Consider the following 20,926-nt stretch of genomic DNA (forward strand, 5'->3'; position numbering starts at 1 on the left):
GACAGAAGATCAGCAGCTTCAACTACAACTCCAAATTCAAAATCCTTCCGTCAACCATGCGAAATCATCCCGAGGATCCCGGGACCTCAACCAAAGGCACTAACAAGTCCAATACCCCTGTCCAAACTTATACCAATCCTTAAAACACCTAAAACAATATCAAAAGGATGAATCAACCACGAATTCAAGCCTAAGAACTCTAAAACTCTAAAAATACGCTTCCGATCAAAAAGTCTACCAACCCTCGTCCGAATGACCTGAAATTTTGCACGCACATCACATTCAACACTATGGATCTACTCCAACTTACAGAATTCCATTCCGACTCTCAGATCAAAATCTCACTATCGAACCAAAAAACTTCAAAATTCGACCTTTCGGCATTTCAAGCCTAAATTAGCTACGGACCTCCAAAACACAATCCGAATACGCCCATATGCCCGAAATCATCCAACGGAGCTAACAGAACTATCAGACTTCCATCCGAGGCTGTCTTCACACTGTTCCAGCTATGGTTAAATTTCCAACGCTTAAGCTCTCATTTAGGGTCTAAGTGTCCCAAAACTCTCCGAAACTCAAAACCGAACATCGCGACAAATCAAAATAGCAGAAATAAATACGAGGAAAGCAGTTAATAGATGATCGGGGCGTTAATTCTTAAGACGACCGGCCGGGTCATCACATCCTCCTACACTTAAACATTCGTTCGTCCTCGAACGAGCATAGAGACATACATGAAGTGGTGAAAACATGAGGGTAACGGCTGCGCATATCCTGCTCAATCTCCCAGGTCGCCTCCTCGATAGGCTGACCCCGCCATTGAACCTTCATTGATGCAATGTTCTTTGACCTCAGCTTTCTAACCTGCATGTCCAATATTGCTACCGGCTCCTCAACATAAGATAGATCCTTGTCCAACTGGACTGAACTGAAATCTAACACGTGCGACGGATCACCATGATACCTTCGGAGCATCGAAACATGAAATACCAGATGAACTCCTGCCAAGCTGGGAGCTAAGGCAAGCTCATAAGCAACCTCCCCAACACGCCGTAATATCTCAAAAGGACCAATAAACCTCGGACTCAACTTTCTTTTCTTCCCAAATCTCATAACGCCCTTCATAGGTGAAAACCAAAGCAGAACCCCCTCTCCAACCATATAGGAAACATCACGAAACTTTCGGTCCGCGTAGCTCTTCTGTCTGGACTGGGTTGTAGGGAGTCTATCCTGAATCACCTTAACCTTCTCCAAAGCATCCTGTACCAAGTCTGTGCCCAATAATCTGGCCTCACCTGGCTCAAACCAACCCACCGAGGACCTACATAGCCTACCATATAAGGCCTCATATGGTGCCATCTGAATGCTGGACTGATAGCTGTCAGTAAGCAAACTCTGCCAATGGCAAGAACTGATCCCAAGACCCTCCAAACTCAATCACACACGCATGGAGCATATCCTCAAGAATCTGAATAGTGCGCTCGGACTGTCCGTTCGTTTGAGGGTGAAATGCTGTACTCAACTCCACCCGAGTACCCAACTCATGCTGAACGACCCTTTAGAACCGTGATGTGAACTGAGTACCTCTATCTGAAATGATGGAAATTGGAATACCATGCAGACGAACAATCTCCCGGATATAAATCTTCACTAGGCGCTCCGAAGGATAGGTAGTACACACAGGAATGAAGTGCGCGGACTTGGTCAGCCGATCCATAATCACCCAAATAACGTCAAATTTTCTCAAAGTCCGTGGGTGCCAAACTACAAAGTCCATAGTGATCCGCTGCCACTTCCACTCCGGAATCTCTATATGCTAAAGCAACCCACCTAGTCTCTGGTGCTCATACTTCACCTGCTGACAGTTGAGGCACCGAGCTACAAATCAAACTATATCCTTCTTCATCCGTCTCTACCAATAGTGCTGCCTCAAATTTTGATACATCTTCGTGGCACCCGAATGGATGGAATACCGTGAACTGTGGGCCTCCTCTAGAATCAACTCCCGAAGCCCATCAACATTGGGTACACAAATCCGACCCTGCATCCTTAATACCCCATCATCACCGATAGTCACATCTCTGGCATCACCGTGTTGAACCTTGTCCTTGAGGACAAGAAAATGAGGGTCATCATATTGATGCTCCCTGATACGATCAAATAAGGATGACCGAGAAACCATGCAAGCTAGAACCCGACTGGGCTCCGAAAGATCCAATCTCACAAACTGGCTGGCTAAGGCCAGAACATCCATTGCCATAGGTCTCTCTGATGCTGGTAAATAAGACAAACTCCCCAAACTCTCTGCCCGGCGACTTAAGGCATCAACCACGATATTGGCCTTGCTTGGGTGTTAAAAAATAGTGATATCATAGTCCTTCAACAACTCTAACCATCTCCTCTAGCGCAAATTTAGATCCTTTTGCTTGAACAGGTGCTGCAAGCTCCGATGATTAGTATAAATCTCACAAGGAACCCCGTACAAATAATGACGCCAAATCTTCAGGTCGTGAACAATGGTAGCTAACTAAAGGTCGTGGACTGGATAATTTTTCTCGTAAACCTTCAACTGTCTGGACGCGTTGGCAATCACCCCACCGTCCTGCATCAAAACCACTCCAAGGCTAATCCTCGAGGCATCATAATAAACCGTATAAGACCCCGAACCTGTAGGCAATATCAACACTAGGGCTGTAGTTAAGGCTATCTTGAGCTTCTAAAATCTCGCTTCACACTAGGGCTATGCATGGATCAGATCGAATTTAGCACATTTCAGATTAAAATTTCGGATTTCGAATTACACAAAATGCAATCCGAATCCGATCTGAATTATATCGGATTGGATCGGATTGCATAATTTCGGATCGGTTTGGTGATCGGATTTTTGGATCGGATTCAACAGTTCATAACAGAACAAAATTAACATAAACAACAGTTCAATTTAACATAGTTCTAATTCTTATGAACATCAGTCCTAATCCACATAGTTCTTGGTCATCTCTATAGTTCTAATTCTTGTGAACAAAGTTCTCGAACATCAGTCCTAATTGACATACACATAGTTAATAATTATAATTCAACAAGAAAAGGAAAGCTGCAAATCCTAATTCTTGTGATAGAATCCATTACATAAACAAAACACAATCTTCATAACAAAACAAAATATACTGAAATCTCAAATATATGTCTAATGAACTGAAATCCTCAACCTGAATTCCTTAATAGACTACACAAAAGAGTTCCAAGTTCCAACTTCTATGGACATCGCACTCAATCCTGATTCCTGGCACGCTTTCAAGTTCTGCAACACTGCACTTGTCAAAAATGAGAGGATCAGTAAATCACAGCCCTAAGTAAATGAGAGAAACAGTGGTACAAGCAATTTCCACGCATCAGCCATTCAGCCTAATACTGGGCAGAAAATTTCTCAAACTTCAAACAGACTACAATTGTAAAACAAAACAAAGTATGCAAGCATGTTACAATATCCATTCCAACAGAACAAAGTATCAATTTGGGAGAAATACCTTAGCAAATGACATATTAGCAAATGCCTCTTTTGGCTACTCTTGCTCTAGCATTTCAAATACTTGGTGTGGTATATGGTGATACGAGCACAAGCCCTTTATATATTTTCTCAGATGTATTCATCAAAGTCCACATATTACCATACAAATAGGAAAGCAACATATACATTTTTTGGATAATATACTCATATTACCATACAAAGATTTCGCAAATGAAACAAATCAAAGTAATTCCTTTAAGTAAACATAAATGGTTAGTAATCTGCCACCAAAAGCTTATTTGTAAGAAAATCATATAATCTTAGAAACTTCACTCCCAAATCATATACTGGATAAAGTCATAAAACTGATGAACACCGTAAATGTTGTTAGATTGAACATACTAATGAACACCAGATATACTTTCTCATGCATAATATATCAGCACCCAAATGTATCAATTCATTTGGATAAAAGCAGAATTACTAAAGTCTGGGAAATGAAATCCTACCATCTACATGTCGATGATACAAGGCTCTCTTCCGGTATTAATAAAGTCTGTAGAATAAGATAGTAATAGAATAAATTAGTTTAAAAATAATCTAAAGAAACATAACATAAGTATACATTAAACACAAGTAAAGTAATTGAAGAAATAAATAGTCTTACCCACTTCAAGTTGTTCAAGATTATCTAAATCTTCTTCAATTTTAACCGGAGTTGTTGATTCGTTCCGACGCCAATCTTGGACACACACAAGAGCTTGAACCAATCTAGGAGTCAATGAACTCCTAAATGGATCAAGTATGCGTCCACCGGTACTAAAGGTTGATTCTGAGGCAACACTAGAAATAGGAATGGCTAGCATATCACGTGCCATCTCAGCAAGTGCGGGAAATCTGGGTGAATTCAACTTCCACCACCCCAGAATTTTAAAATTTTCAAAGTCTTCCTCAACATCTTCACCCAAATATTTATCTAACTCTGTTTTCGAATCAATTCCTTCACCCTTCTTATGCTTCTTTAAATCTAACATGAATTTTGAAAGCGATGATGAAGAAGTAGATGAAGTTGGAGAAGATGGACATGAACCAGGGGAAGATGGAGAAGATGGACATGAACCGGAAGATGGAGATGAACCAGAACCACCATTCTTCTTTGCATACACATTGAACAAAGATTCCATGTATGTCTTCACTTCAATTTGTATTTTTACACCTATTGTTTCTCCAAACATGGCAGCAAGAGCAAACGAAAGAGATTGAAACTTGTGGCGTGGATCGAACACACATGAAATTAAAATCATTTTGTTCATCTTTTGTGGACCCCCCCAATACTTATCAAACTTCTCTTTCATATTATTTGCCATTTCTTTCAAGGTAGCATCTTCACTTTGCATCAACTCTTTCAAAGAAGAACCAACAACACATATCTCAAGAAAGTGCACATTAGACGTAATATAAAGTGTACCTGATACCTTCAAGGTGAGTTCATAAAATATTTCAAGAAACTTCACAATACGTCTTACACTATCCCAATCAGTACTTAAAAGTGGACCTGCAGGCTGTCCATCCTCACAAATACAGTTAGAAATACATGACATCAAACCATAATCAATATCACAATATTTTGTAAAGGCTTCCTCATAAACTGTAGCAACCTTCAACATCAAATATGTGGAGTTCCACATAATAGGCACATCCAAGCACAATGATTTTTTAGAAGTTATCCTATCGAGATCACAACATTCTTTAAACTTCTTCCATCTTGCTGGAGATTGTCTAATGTACCTAACAACTTGTCTTATTCATTCCACAGACACACTCCCTTCTCTCAACCCATCTTGAATAGCTAGATTGATGATGTGAGCCATACATCTAACATGAACATGCTTACCTTCCATCAAGTTAGTGTTCCATCTAGTAATTGTTTGGATAATTCTTTAACCATGACATCGTTAGAACTTGCATTATCAACTGTCACAGTAAATACTTTATCCACTCCCCATTTAAGTAAACACTTAGCAACACCACTAGCTAAATCTTGACCTTTGTGACTAGTAATTGGACAAAAATTTAATATCTTTTTATGCAAATTCCAATTCTTGTCAATGTAATGTGCTGTAACACACATATAGTTAATTCTTTGAATTGATGTCCATGTATCAGTCGTAATACAAATTCTCTGTTTTGATTCTTTAAAAATTGACTTCAAAGAAAGTCTTTCATCATGGTAAATCTCAAAACAATCTCTAGTCATAGTAGTACGAGATGGAATATGAAATAAAGGTTGAAGAGCTCTCACGAAGTCTCTAAATCCATCCTTTTCAACAAAAATGAATGGTTGTTCATCTATAATTATCATACGAGCTAAAGCCCTCCTACATGCCTCTTGATAAAATTTCCAAGGGATAAGTGAGACATCACCTGTTTGACCTTTCGGTTGAAAATCTAATTTTGTCTGGCTTGTCTCCGGCTTGTGGGGATTGTTCGGACACTTGAGAAGATGTGATAGCAAATTGCTTGTACCACTATTTTTGGTGTTAGCTACATATTCTTCTGGACAGTACTTGCATTTCGCTCTTTTAACACCCTCGTCATCAGTGAACTTACTGAAGTGTCGCCAAGCCACTGATCTTTCTTTCGTGGTTTTTCTTTTCTTCGAACCAAATTCAGATTCAACATTGGTTGTGGAATCATTTGAAGCACCACTTTCACCACATTTTACAAGAGCTTGAACTTTATTCACCATCTCTACCTCATCTTCTATCTACGAAACAAAACAAAAAATTAAAAGTAAAATCGGATTCAAAATAGTAGTATAGTATGGTCTATTTTTGTTTAAGAAAGTCAAGAGTGAAACCCCCAATTTATTTCATCAATGTTATCCAAGAAATAAAAGAGAACAAACACTTTCTTTAAGCTCTAAGAAAAGGGGAGAAAGAGAGAGAGAATGAGAGAGAAAGAGTAAATCTTAGTGTCTTACCAGTGCGATCGCCGGAACACTGAGAAGAGATAGAGGAAGTGACGAGCAGGAGCAGGAGCAGCTTGAGGCATGAAGTGAGCAGCAGTCTCTGGGTGTGGGTGGATTCTGAGTCTCAGATAAGGCTGTGACTTGTGAGAAAAGAACGAGAATGAAATAAGACCTAACCCTAAAAATAAAATTAGTATTTATACTTCCCTTAATAAATTCAGATTTCGGATCGGATCGGGTTCAAACTATACAAATCCGAATCCAATCCGAAAATTCAAAATTTTAATAAATCAAATCCGAATCCGATCCAAATATCCGAAATCCGAAATTGAGCGGATCGGATCGGATTTCGGATATCCGATCCAAATGCACAACCCTACTTCACACTCTTCCGTCCACTTGAACAGAGCACCCTTCTGGGTTAGTATGGTCATAGGGACTGCAATCAATGAAAACCCCTCAACAAAACGATGGTAATAACCTGCCAAGCCAAGAAAACTTCGAATATCTGTATCTGAGGATGGTCTGGGCCAACTCTGCATAGCCTCTACTTTCTTCGGATCCACCTGAATACCCTCACTCGACACCACGTGGCCTAAGAATGCCACAAAATCCAACCAACACTCACATTTCGAGAACTTAGCATATAACTTCTTTTCTCTCAAGGTCTGAAGCACTGTCCTCAAGTGCTGCTCATGATCTTTCCGACTCTGGGAATACACCAGAATATCATTAATAAAGATAATGATGAACGAGTCAAGATACGACCGGAATACACTGTGCATCAAATGCATAAAGGCTGCTGGGGTATTGGTCATCCCAAATGACATAACAAGGAACTCGTAATAACCATACCGAGTCCTAAAAGAAGTCTTTGGGATATTTGTCTCCCGAATCTTCAACTGATGGTAACCTGAGCGCAAGTCAATCTTAGAAAACACTCGTGCGCCTTGAAGTTGGTCAAAAAGATCATCAATACGAGGCAAAGGATAACGGTTCTACATTGTAACCTTGTTCAACTGGCGATAATCAATACACATACGCATAGAACCATCCTTTTTCTTCTCAAACAAGACAAGAGCACCCCCAAGGTAATACACTGGGCCGAATAAAACCCTTATCAAGCAATTATTGTAACTGATCCTTCAACTTCTTCAACTTAGGAGGCTCCATATGGTACGAAGGAATAGAAATGGGCTGAGTGCCCGACAACATATCAATGCCAAAATCAATATCTCTATCAGGCGGCATGGCCGGAAGATCAGCTGGAAACACATCGGAAAAATCCCGTACTACTGGGACTGATCAACTGAAGGGGTATCAACACTGACATCTCTCACATAAGCTAAATACGCATCACATCCCTTCTCAACCATACACCGAGCTTTAAGAAAATAAATAACTCTATTGGGAGTGTGATCTAAAGTACCACTCCACTCAACACGCGGTACACCTGGCATAGCCAGCGTCACGGTTTTGGCATGACAATCAAGAATAGCATAATGGGGTGACAACCAGTCCATGCCCAAGATAGTATCAAAATCTACCATGCTGAGCAACAATAAATCGGTTCTAGTCTCAAAACCACTAAGAGCAACCAAACATGACCGATAAATATGGTCCACAATAAGAGAATCTCCCATAGGAGTAGAAACATAAACAGGGAAACTCAAAGAATCCCGAGGTACACCCAAATGCGGAGCAAAATAAGAAGACACATAAGAGTAAGTGGAGCCTGGATCGAATAGAACCGATGCATCTCTGTGATAAACCAGTATAATACCTCTGATGATAGAATCGAAGGCAACAATCTCAGTACGGGTAGGAAGGGCATAGTATCTGGCCTAGCCTCCCTCTCTAGGGAGACCTTTACCTTCCCGACCTCCACCTCTAGTTGGCTGAGTAGGTGGGGTAGCAACTAGAGCTGTAATCATAGCTTGAGAACTCTACGGGGCACGTTGTGGTTGAGAAGTCTATGAAGGTGCACCCCTCCCAAGTCTGGGGCAATCCTTTACCATTTGGAAGGTGTCACCACACTCAAAACATGCTCTGGGAGGACGTGGCGGCTATGAATGACTCGGGCCAGGTTTGTTGGACTGACCTCTGAAAGCACCTCGTGTATGAGGCACGCTAGAAACTGGAGGTGCATAATAAGGCTCCTAAGGCCTAGGAGGAGCTGGAATACCACTGGCTATTGGAAGAGCCGAATGAATAGGGCAATTTATATAACCCCTACCATGACGATCTGCAGCTGGGGCACGAGCACCAGAATAATGGCCCGACTCTCAAGACCTCTTGGCCTCTCTCTCCTCTCTCTCCCTAGCATGCATACCCTTAATCCTCTTGGCAATGCACACCACATGCTAATAGAAAATATCCATATCCAACTCAGGAGCCATGCTAGACATGATGTTGGGAATAAGGCCCTCAATAAATCGGCGAACCCTCTCGCGAACAGTAGAAACGGAGGTTGGTGCATGTCTAGCCAAGCTAGTGTAACAGACAACATACTCTAAGACAGTCATAGCGCCCTGGCGAAAAAGCTCAAACTCTGCATGCCATGCATCCCTAAGGCTCTGAGGAACATACTCTCTCAGGAACAGATCTGAAAACTGAGTCCAAGTTAGTGAAGCAGCCTCATCCGGATTGTCTAACTCATAAGTGCGCCACCACTCATAGGCAGCTCCTCGAAGCTGGATGTAACGACCCGACCGCTCGTTGTGAGCCTTTGCACTTTGCTCGCCAGTTCTCGGGCATGGCTTTCCTCGTATGATGTATTATGACTCATGTAAGTCATTTTTTTGGATTTCAGGGTAATCAGAATGAATTTGGAAGAACAACTCTCAGTTTGAAGCTTGAAATTTGAAAGGTTTGACCAAGATTTGACTTGTTAGTATATGATCTTGGATAGGAATTTTTATGATTTGGTTAGCTCGTTTGGTGATTTGGGACTTAAGAGCGAGATCAGAATGCATTTTGGAAGTACGTGGAAGGTTTAGGCTTGAATTGGCGAAATTGAGATTTCGGCATTTTCCGGTTGATAGGTGAGATTTTGATATAGAGGTCAGAATGGAATTTTGAGAGTTGCAGTAGTTCCGTTGTGTCATTTGGGACGTGTGTGCAAAATTTCAGGTCATTCAGAGGTGGTTTGGTTGGGTTTTTGATTAAAATCGAAATTCGAAAGATTTTGGAAACTTAGGCTTGAATCTGATATGTTTTGATTGATTTGATGTTGTTTGAGGTGTTTTGAAGATTGGTACAAGTTTGAATAATGTTATGGGTTATGTTTGTGCTTTTGGTTGAGGTCCCGGGGGCCTCGGGGTGATTTGGGATGGTTGACGGAGAGTTGGAGTCTTTGGTGAGCTGCAGATCTTTTACTGCTTATGGTATTTCCGCACCTGTGGATTAGGGACCGCAGGTGTGATGCCGCATATGCGGAAGGGTGGTCACAGAAGCTGAAGCTGGTGAAGTTGGTAGGAACCACAGAAGCAGTTGTGGGACCGCATCTGCGAAGGCGCAGGTGCGGTATATTTCATTATAGATGCGGAAAATGGGGATTTAAGTGAAGACCGCAAATGCGGTGATCTTGACCGCAGAAGCGAGAATATGGTTGTAAATGCAAAAATGCCCGGGTCAGAATGTATATATTTCACCCTTCACGATATTTAGTGGGTTTTCACCATATTTCATTCGGGAGAAAGCTTTGGAGAGCTAATTGAAGGGGGAATTCAAGAGGGTTTCATGAAGGTAAGGTTTTTGGACCCTAAACTTGTTTCTATGATGAATTTTAACAGTTGTAAACTTGAAATCCATGGAAAAATCAGTAGCAAAAATGGGTAAGGGCTTGAGATTAAGAGACCTTTGAGTGGGGATTTGAGGGGCCAATTGAGGTCCGATTTTGATGTTCTTGGTATGTATAGACTCGTGGGAGGATGAGGATTATATTGATGTGATTTTTTGGATTCTGAGACGTGGGTCCGAGGGCCAGGTTTGAGCAATTTCGGGATTTTTGATGTAAATGGGATATTTTCTAGTGGGCTTTGTTCCCTTAGCATATTTTAATGGTTATGTTCTGATTGTAGCTAGATTTGGAGCATCCGGAGGTCGATTCGTGAGGGCAAAGGCATCACGGGCTAGAGTTTGGACCGGATCTAGGTAAGTAATGATTGTAAATACTGTCCTGAGGGTTTGAAACTCCGAATTTCACATCGTTGTGCTACTTTGAGGTGACGCACATGCTAGATGACGAGCGTGGAGTCGTGCACCGTTGGAGATTGTTACTTGGTTCGTTCCGTACGACTGTTATGATGCATATTTGATTTGAAATCTTATGATATTCCATATTTTAGAGATTGATATTATATTTTGAGCTATATGCCATGTTTGGGGCCTTGTGCCGACCTGTTGAGACTCTTAGGGACACTTTCACTATTTTTCTCACTCTATTTGTTTTGAAAGCATATTCTCTGTCATGTTTTACCTGGTTATTGTTTAAATCTGGTTTTATCACTTTACTTCTTAAAATATTAAAACTGTTTGGGCTGAGTTCCCTGTTTTACTGATGGTCTGAGTGATCGTAGGGTTGATGACTGAGATAGACCGAGGGCCTGGTTATGAGGATTATACATTTATGGATCAGGCTGCACGTCGCAGCAATATATATATATATATATATATATATGTATATATATATATATGTATATATGTATATATGTATATATGAATATATATGTATATATGTATATATGAATATATATGTATATATGTATATATGTATATATGTATATATGTATATATATATATGTATATATATGTATATATATGTATATATATATATATGTATATATGTATATGGATCAGGCTGCATGCCGTAACGATATGTTGGATCGGGTTGCACGCCACAGTGATATAGCGCTTGGGTTGTAGGAGCCCTTCTGGAGTCTGTACACCTCCAGTGAGCTCAGTCGACTATATATATGGATCGGGCTGCGTACCGCAATAATATATGGATCGGGCTGTACGTTATAACGGTTACTATATGGTACCTATTGAGTGTGAGCGCTGATTGGTAAGAGTTGAGTCACGAGTGACTGAGAAGCTTGCCCGAGGGGCTATCTATATACATGTACACGAGTGATGCTTGCCTGAGGGGCCTGGTTATGAGCTTAGTGTTTTTCAGTCCTCCTTAAAGTGAGTTTCTATCGAATATGTTGATTTAATTAGTTCTTTCACTCATCTTTAGAACGAGACCTATTGAAAATGTTGATCAAATGCTTTAAACAACTTTCATTTAAACTGAAGTTTTAAGTTATGAAATGGGTATGAATTTCTATTTTGCCGAGAGGCTGTATATGAACTATGTTTCGCCCGAGGGGCCGATTATGATTTTCATCACTTTCACTATATATACATTTCATTAAACCTATATTGAAAAGGTTAGAAAGATAATTTTAAAGGATTTTACTGAAGTGGGAGTTTAACGAAATGATTTGAGTGGTATCCTGATTTGGAAACAGGTTGTAAGCACTGTGGTGCTATGACGTGGTTGATGCGTTTTCTTACTGCTCAGTCTTTATTTACTCTTATTACTTACTAGGTTGGAGTACTCACATTACTTACTGCACCTCGTGTGCAGATTCAGGTATTTCGAAACCCGGTAGCGGGTGTTGATTGCTCAAAGGCGGAGTCATCGGAGTTAGCAAGGTGGCTGCACGACGTTCGCAGCACTGCTTTCCTTCCCCTCATTTTCATTACTGTATTTAGTACATTTTTAGACTCTTGTTTTATTCAGACCTTGGTAGATGCTCATAACTAGTGACACCCAGATGTCGGGCTTCTATAATTATTCTGCATTTTTCTTTTTCAAAATTTCATTATGAGATTATTGATTTATAAATGGTATAAAAACAACTTTTATTGGAAAATGGTTGATTCAGGAGTTGCATCGGTTGGCCTAGTTTCACGATAGGCGCCATCACGACCGGGTCAGTTTTTGGGTCGTGACACTGGAAGGTAGTGAAGGAAACCCCGCTCGACCCTAATATACCCATGGTACGAAGAATGCCGTAACACTCATCTAGAAATCCCAAAGCATCATCCGCTGCTCAAGAGTGCGGGCGACGGGTGTCTGTGCCCCTCCCCTGGCCTGAGACGTAGCTGTAGCAAGGGGAAGCAATCCTGCTTGAGCCATAGTGGTGTATATGTTCATGAACTATGCCAGAGTCTCCCGAACTGCTGGAGTAGTGGTAGCAGTAGGCGTATCAGTTGCTTGGACTCCAGCTAGAAATGTTGGTGGTACCTCGGTGGTAGCTCACGTAGGTGCTCTAGCTACACCACGTGCGCGTCCTCGGCCTCTACCCCGGCCCCGGCCTCTAACGGCTGCAGTAGAGGGCGCGGCTGCCTGATCATCTCGGGTAGCGCGTGTCCTCACCATATGTGAGAGAATAGAAGACAAAAGTTTAGAACTGTGACATCAAATCTCGCATGACAAGGAAATCAAATGAAGTGGAAATTTTCCTAACGGTTACATAACCTCTCGTAGATAAGTACAGACGTCTCCGTACCAATCAGCGAGACTCTAATAAACCGGCTTGTGATTCATGACTCCTATGAACCTAGAGCTCTGATACCAACTTGTCAACAAGATCTCGGTTCGCCCTCCTTGAACCATCGTGACGGCACCTAGTCTCTACGACTAGGTAAGCCTAAAATGTGGAAGATAAACCAAATTTGCGGGAAAAAACAATTTAAAACAAGAATAAAGTAATAAAACAGCGTTTAAAAGTGCCGCTAGCATACACAATATTAACTCTTAAAAACCAATACATTTTTCCCAAAACCCGAAAACCCATGAATCAAAAGCTACGAATATAATAGAAATGCTCTAACTCCGAAATGTCTACATCAACAGAAGAAAATAGAAGGGCTATCACTACAAGGTAGAATGGAAAGGGACTCCTCGGCCTGCGAACGTAACAGATATACCTCGAAGTCTCTGGAGCAGTCACCTCGCCTCAAGGGTGATAGGACTGAGTCAGAGTACCTGGATCTGCACATGAAAAACATGTGCAGAAAGGGCATGAGTATGCCACAGAGGTACTTAGTAAGTGCCAAGCCTAACCTCAGTTGGGTAGTGACGAGGAAGGTCAGGGCCCTATTGAAGTTAAATAAAATATAAAGTTTGACAGTGTAGAACAGAACAATATAAATAAGTACATCCGTAAAAGTAACACAAGATATAAAGGGCAACAACAACTATTACAGAGGCAAGGTAAACACAGAAAGAAATACGGTTCAGCACCTAAATAACAATCGGGGATCTCCCAGGATACCCTCCTGTAGTCCTAAATATATATATCCAATGGATCTCCCGGGATCCCATCACGTAGTCCAACTCATAGTACACGGGGATCTATCGGAATCCCATTCCGTAGTCCCAAATGTAAATACCTAGTACTGGAGGAATCTACCGGGTGCAGTCCCATAGTTCCATATAGCTGTGCAGGAGGATCTACCGGGAATCCCACATCTGTAGTCCCAAATAAACAGACAAGGGGGAGCTACTAGAATCCCACATCCGTGGTCCCAAATGTAATTACATAGTAGCATAAGGAAAATATTCAAAAAGGTCAATTTCATAACAAGGTGAACAAGTAATTCTAGCCTAGCATGCTGCACGGAATTCAGGTAAAGCAGTTTGAGAAAATAAGACAATTAAAACACTTAGACATGATTTCTTAAGCTAACAACAGTATTTAAATGCAGGCAATATAAACAGGAAAAGAAACATACTAGTAATTACTTAATGAAAACCGGATTTTCAACAATTAGCACAAGTACGCACTCATCACCTCACATACAAGGTGTTTCAATTAACAGTAATACCAAATCCTAAGGGGAAGGACCCCCACACAAGGTTAGGCAAGCCACTTACCTTGAACCGGCTCAAAATCAACTCGAAACCACGTCCTTGCCGCGATTACTCGACTCCAAATAGCCCAAATCTATTTAATTCAATTGCATAATGTAAATAACACTTCAAGCAACTGATTCTACAATTAAATTCTAAGCTAATACACGAAATTAAGTAAAATGACCAAAATGCCCATCGGGCCCACGTCTCGGAATCAAGTAAAATTTACTTTTCCAGAATCCTCACACTCTCACGAGTTCAGTCATACCAAAAGTACCAAAATTGGACCTCAAATGGTCCCTCAAAATCATCACTCAAATGTCTCTAATTAGTCAAGCTCTAACCCCCAATTTACCTGATTTTCCTTAATTTTTCATGCTTAAAATGATAAAAATTATTCCAATAACGAGCTTAGGGACCAAAGACCTTACCCCAATGAACTCCTTTGAAAATCCCTATTGAAAATGCTCCCCAAGGATTTTTCCCGCTTTTGCGAACCAACGGTCGCATCTACGACAATCACTAACCCAACCTACTTCCGCTCTGCGATTCCCCATTCGCAGATGCGGTACCGCTTCTGCGGTAAATTTCCCGCATATGCGGATCATGCTTCTCCTGCCCAATTCCGCTTCTGCGATAACAAATGCCGCTTCTGCGGCTACACACCTGCGGGACCCAACCTCAAGTGCGGTTATTATAGAAGATCAACAGCTTTAGCTGTAACTCCAAACTTAAAATCCTTCCATCAACCATCCGAAATCATCCCGAGGACCCCAGGACTTCAACCAAAGGCACCAACAAGTCCAATACTCTTGTCCAAACTTATACCAATCCTTAAAATACCTAAAAAAACATCGAAATGATGAATCAACCACGAATTCAAGCCAAAGAACTCTAAACTCTAAAAATACGCTTTCAATCAAAAAGTTTACCAACCCTCGTCCGAATAACCTGAAATTTTGCACACACATCACATTCAACACTACGGAGCTACTTCAACTTCCGGGATTCCATTCCGACCCTCGAATCAAAAGCTCACTATCGAACCGGAAACTTTAAAATTCGACCTTTCGGCATTTCAAGCATAAATTAGCTACGGACCTCCAAAACACAATCCAAACACGCCCTCAGGACCAAAATCACCCAACAGAGCTAATGGAACCATCAGAATTCCTTTCCGAGGACGTCTTCACACTGTTCCGACTATGGTCATATTTCAAACACTTAAGCTCTTATTTAGGGACTAAGTATCCCAAAACTCTCCGAAACTCAAAACCGAACATCCCGGCAAATGAAAATAGCAGAAATAAACACGGGGAAAGTAGTTAATAGAGGATTGGGACGTTAATTCTTAAGACGACCGGCCGGGTCGTCACAAATATGCTGAAAATTTTGGTTTATTTGCCAAACAAGCTGAGTTTTTACATATGCTGAAGTATATGTCTTGTTTATTTACTAAACAAGCTGAAGTTATTTAGTTTATATTTAAAAAATTTAGCAAAACGAGCTAAAGTTTTAAAGTATTTACACCTTTAGCAAAACTTCAGCATAGATGCTGAAGTTTTTTAGTTAATCTTTAAAAACTTCAGCAAAACGAGCTAAAGTTTTCCGCCTACACTGGGTAAAAAATAAAACATAAATTAAAATTTAATATTGCACAAAAACTTCAGCATAGGTGCTGAAGTTTTTTAGTTAATCTTTAAAAACATCAGCAAAACGAGCTGAAGTTTTCTCCTACACTGGGTAAAAAAAATAAAACATAAATTAAAACCACATATTGCAAACAAACTTCAGCATAAGTGCTGAAGTTTTTTATTTAATCTTTAAAAACTTCGGCAAAACGAGCTGAAGTTTTTCTCCTACACTGGTTAAAAAATAAAACATAAATTAAAATTTAATATTGCACAAAAACTTCAGCATAGGAGCTGAAGTTTTCCTCCTACACTATGTATTTTATTAAGATTTTTTGGAAAAACTTGATACCAAAAAATGCTTATGTTTTCAGGAATATGTAAACCATTTTTCATATAATTTTTTGTAATCTAAAGTTTTATTTGTTCATCTGCAAAAAATGCTTAATATTTTATCCTGCAATATGTAATTTTCGGATAAGTTTTTGTTAATTCCTCTGTTATTTTCTAAGTTTAAAAAGGATTTTTTTGTTCATGCTTGAAAATTCAACAAAGGGAGCTGAAGTTTTCTTCCTGCACTATGTATTTTATTATGCTTTTTTGGAAAAACTTCATACCAAAAAATATATAATTTTCGCATTAGTTTTTGTTAATTCCTGCTGAAGTTATTTAGTTCATTTCCTCTGTTATTTTTCGAGTTTGAATAGAATTAATATTAAAAAAATGCACAAAAAACTTAAAACAACACAGAATATTTTATTAAAAATTTAAAAATATAAATTAAATTACATAAAAAATAAAATAACATTATAATCCTTTAACTAAAAGGATTATAGAAAAAAAATAAAAACTAATCGTCCATATCATCATCATCGTCGTCACTCCCAGATAGACGAGCGTCTTCGTTAGCAAGATTATCAAATCTTGCAAACATCGCAAGTTTATCAAGCTTGTTGTTGATTTCTTCTAGCTCCCTGTCGTACTTCTCTATGACCTCATCAAGCTTCAACTCAAATGCCTCAATGATGTCTTGCTTATCTTTGTCAACTATTTGCCTGATGATAGTATCCATTTTTCTCCCTTTTGCTTTTATATGCTAAAATATATGTGTTTGAGTGAATAAACTCACAAGGTATAGCGTACTTATATAGGCGACAAAAACTTCTGCAATGTATATGAAAAGGCAAAGAGGAATTTTAAACGTTGTCTAATGAAAAACGTGCATGAATGTGATAGAAATGTAATTATTACACTAACACATACCCCCAACGTAATATAACTACTACTTTAATTGTGTTTGTTATGTTTTCTCATGTATACTATGCAATTAATGCTGAAACATGCTCAAGTTTGTTGAATTTATTTGCTAAAACTTCAGCCCAATGTGCTGAAGTTATTTAGTTCATTTCTAAAACTTCAGCACTTAATAAGCTGAAGTATTTTTCCTTGGATTCATAAATCCTGTCATAAAACTTTTTCAAAAAAACTTTAGCTGATATGCTGAAGTTATTTAGTTTATTTCTAAAAACTTTAGCACTTAATAAGTTGAAGTTTTCTGTGCATGATTCATTAATTATGTCATACATCTTTTTTCAAAAAACTTCAGCAGCAGATGCTTAAGTGATTTAGTTCATTTGTAAAAACTTCAGCACATACAACCTAAAATTCTTCTGTTCATATTCCTAATACTTGCCACTAAACATGAATCTGCAGGATAAGTTCGATTTGCATTGTTATAACTTTTAATGGGAGGTGGACTCTTGATTTCAAATACTTGGATCTGATACAAAACTTGTTCTACTTAATAAGCACATACCATTCAATATTTTCCTAAAGAAAATTAGTGAAGTTGCAAGTATTGATTCAACTAGATATTCACTAAAAGTATGGTTTGATATCAAACTAAATACAAGCAAAGGAATGCTTGTAAATTCAGATGAAGAACTCAATACCTGTATACATTTGCTTACAACTGATTCAGCCTACAAGAATTGCCATTTCATCATCGAAAAAATACAACCTTCAGAATGTGCAGCATTCGAACAATCTTTTGCATATGCAATGGATTCAGAACCTTTTGCTGATTATCAACATGAAGTAGGACAACCAATAATGAAAGTAGAAAACGAACAACAACCTTCTAACATTACAGCCGCTTTAGAATATTTAATGCTGCAACAATTACCGACTCCTTCAATAAATTTATACCTGTTTGTCGATGACCAAGAAGAAGAAGGACAGCTAATAATGTAAATTGACAACCAACACACAATCCAAAAAAGTTTTTTGTTACCTTCTGCAATGATAAGCAACAACGAAGATGAAGTAAACATGGAGTTTATACCGATAACATCAGATAGAATTGAAGAAATTGCTGAAACTTCTAGTGTTTCTCAGAAATCAAGAAAAAGAGTGAGAAGAAAGCTGAAAGAATCTCCACCATGTAAAATACTTAGGCACGATGCATTACCTGAGGAAGTACGAGTCGGATCAATTTTTGAGAACAAACAAAATATGAGTAAATTTTTTTGCAGCTTGGAGATAAACCAGAAAGTTGAATTCACTGCTATTAGATCATGTTCAAAGAGATACGAGCTGAAATGCATCGTGGAGAAATGTGGTTGGAATGTACGTGCTACCAAAATAAAAAATTCCACACTATTCAGGGTGATAAAATATCATAACAACCATGAATGCTCGGTTGATATAAGAAAATCATATCAGAAGCATGCTACATCAAATTTTATAAGTGAACAAATTATAGAACATGTTCGAGACAAAAAGATAGAGGTTACACCACCCATTGTAGAAAATGAAATGAAAAAGAAATTTGGAATTGACATAGGTTATCACAAGGCATGGCGCGCTATTCAAAAAGTTGTTGCTTGCATAAGGGGAACACTTAAAGAGAACTACTAGAATTTTCCTTCATACCTACACATGATGGTGCACAAAAACCCAGGAACGTACACAAGCATAAAAAGAGATGGGCAGAATAGGTAAGCAAAACAATACTATCCATCAACCTGAAGTTTCAAATGTTCCCCTTTGAAAAACTTTGTACCTTATGATTTATTTTTTTGTGTTCACTGTATAGATTTGCTTACATGTTCTTTGCTCCTGTGACATCAGTAGCTGGTTGGTCCTACTGTAGACCCATTATTGCAGTAGATGCAATATTTTAAAAGTCAAAATATCGTGGTGTTCTATTTGTTGCTGTATCAAAGGATGCAAACAATCAAATCTTTCCTCTATGTTTTGGTGTAGCAGATTTAGAAAACAATGAGGCATACATTTGGTTCTTCGGGGAAATGAGAAAATCAATTCAAGTCCGTCATGAACTGGTTTTCTTGTCAGATAGAAACCAATCGATCGCAAATGGGATTAGAAAAGCTTTTCCTGAAGCTCACCATGGTATCTGCCTCTATCACTTTGAGAAAAATTTAAAGCAAAGACATACAAAAGCCACAGTAATAAATCTTTTTCAAAGTGCTGCAAGGTCATACAAACGTGAAGATTTTAATCAGTTAATGTCCCAACTCAAAAGTGTTGACAAGAAAACATACAATTACATAATGAAAGAGCCTTTAGAGAGATGGGCTCGATCGTGGTTCCCATGACGACGTTATGATATGATCACAACAAACATGGTAGAATCAATAAATTCTGTTTTACTAAAAGGGAGAGAAATGCCTATTTTAAGAATGTTTGATTTCATCCAAGAAAAGTTGGGAGAGTGGTTTTACAAATGGAGAAAAAAAGCAAATGAAACTTTTCACGGAGTATCAGTATGGGGAGAAGAAGAGATGACTAAGAAGATGGACTTGGCTCGCAAAATGTTTGTGAGTATATTTATTAACTTCAGCTTTTTATATCTGTTGCAGTGATTTACTGCTTACATTTAAAAAACTTCATACTTTTTCTTTTTGAAGCAACAATACACTAATATAGTTTATCTTAATTTTTTATTCCTTGTTAGGTGTTCAACTTTGATTCAATATTGTTTAGAATAAATAGTGAAGGAATCGAATTCATTGTGGACTTAAATAAGAGAACTTGTGACTGCCTCGAATTCCAAATTGATGAATTGCCCTGTCCACATGCAATTGCTGTTATTAATAAGAGATATTTGCAGAAATCTGATTACTGCTCAAATTGGTATTCAAAGGAAACATGGTTGAAAACATATGAAGGATATGTGAATACCGTGGGAGATAAAAAATCATGGGATATATCACAAAATGTACAATCTAAGATCACAAAACCTCCCGATGTAGAGATTTTACAAGGAAGAAGACAAATAAAGAGGCATATCCCTGCGACTGAATTAGTACATTGAAGTCTACCAAATGCAGTCGATGTAAATAAGCTCTTGGACTATTTTTTATACTGCTAAAGTACAAATCACTCATTTTTGTTGCCCAGGCTTACAGGTTTGGTTGCATTTTAAAAAAGTACGCAATGACTTCAACGAGAAAAAACTTCAGCATACAGTATGTGAAATACATATCCTTAACAAACACATACACACATACACACACACACACATACGCATACATCACACAAAAGAAACACATGTACAAACATAAGCTTCAACATCTCTAGGCTGAAGTTATAAAAAATAAACTTAATAACTTCAGCATATTCTCTAATGAATATGCTGAAGTAAACAAAAAACACAGCATAAAAACATAAAAAATGATTATAAATGTCACGACCCAAAATCGACCCGGCCGTGATGGCGTCTATCGTGAAACTAGGCCAGCCGACATAACTCCCGAATCAACCATTTTCCAATAAAAGTTATTTTTATACCATTTATAAATCAATAATCTCATAATGAAAATTTAAAAGAAAAGTGCGGAATAATTACACAAGCCCGACATCGGGATGTCACTAGTCAT

At 38.8% G+C, this 20,926-nt stretch overlaps 2 protein-coding genes across 2 annotated transcripts; one reads left to right on the forward strand and one right to left on the reverse strand.

Moving 5' to 3' along the window:
• Positions 1 to 5,408: 5,408 nt before the first annotated feature.
• On the reverse strand, positions 5,409 to 6,257 carry LOC138873876 (zinc finger BED domain-containing protein DAYSLEEPER-like). Its single transcript, XM_070152362.1, has one exon. It carries the CDS (start codon positions 6,255 to 6,257, stop codon positions 5,409 to 5,411), a length of 849 nt encoding a protein of 282 aa, XP_070008463.1.
• A 13,412-nt stretch (positions 6,258 to 19,669) lies between these two features.
• Positions 19,670 to 20,361, forward strand: LOC138873877 (uncharacterized). Its single transcript, XM_070152364.1, has 2 exons — positions 19,670 to 19,864; positions 20,002 to 20,361. Exons 1-2 carry the CDS (start codon positions 19,670 to 19,672, stop codon positions 20,359 to 20,361), a joined length of 555 nt encoding a protein of 184 aa, XP_070008465.1.
• The last annotated feature ends 565 nt before the right edge of the window (positions 20,362 to 20,926 follow it).

The sequence above is a fragment of the Nicotiana sylvestris genome, chromosome 7 (assembly GCF_000393655.2).
Source record: "Nicotiana sylvestris chromosome 7, ASM39365v2, whole genome shotgun sequence".
Classification (NCBI taxonomy): domain Eukaryota; kingdom Viridiplantae; phylum Streptophyta; class Magnoliopsida; order Solanales; family Solanaceae; genus Nicotiana; species Nicotiana sylvestris.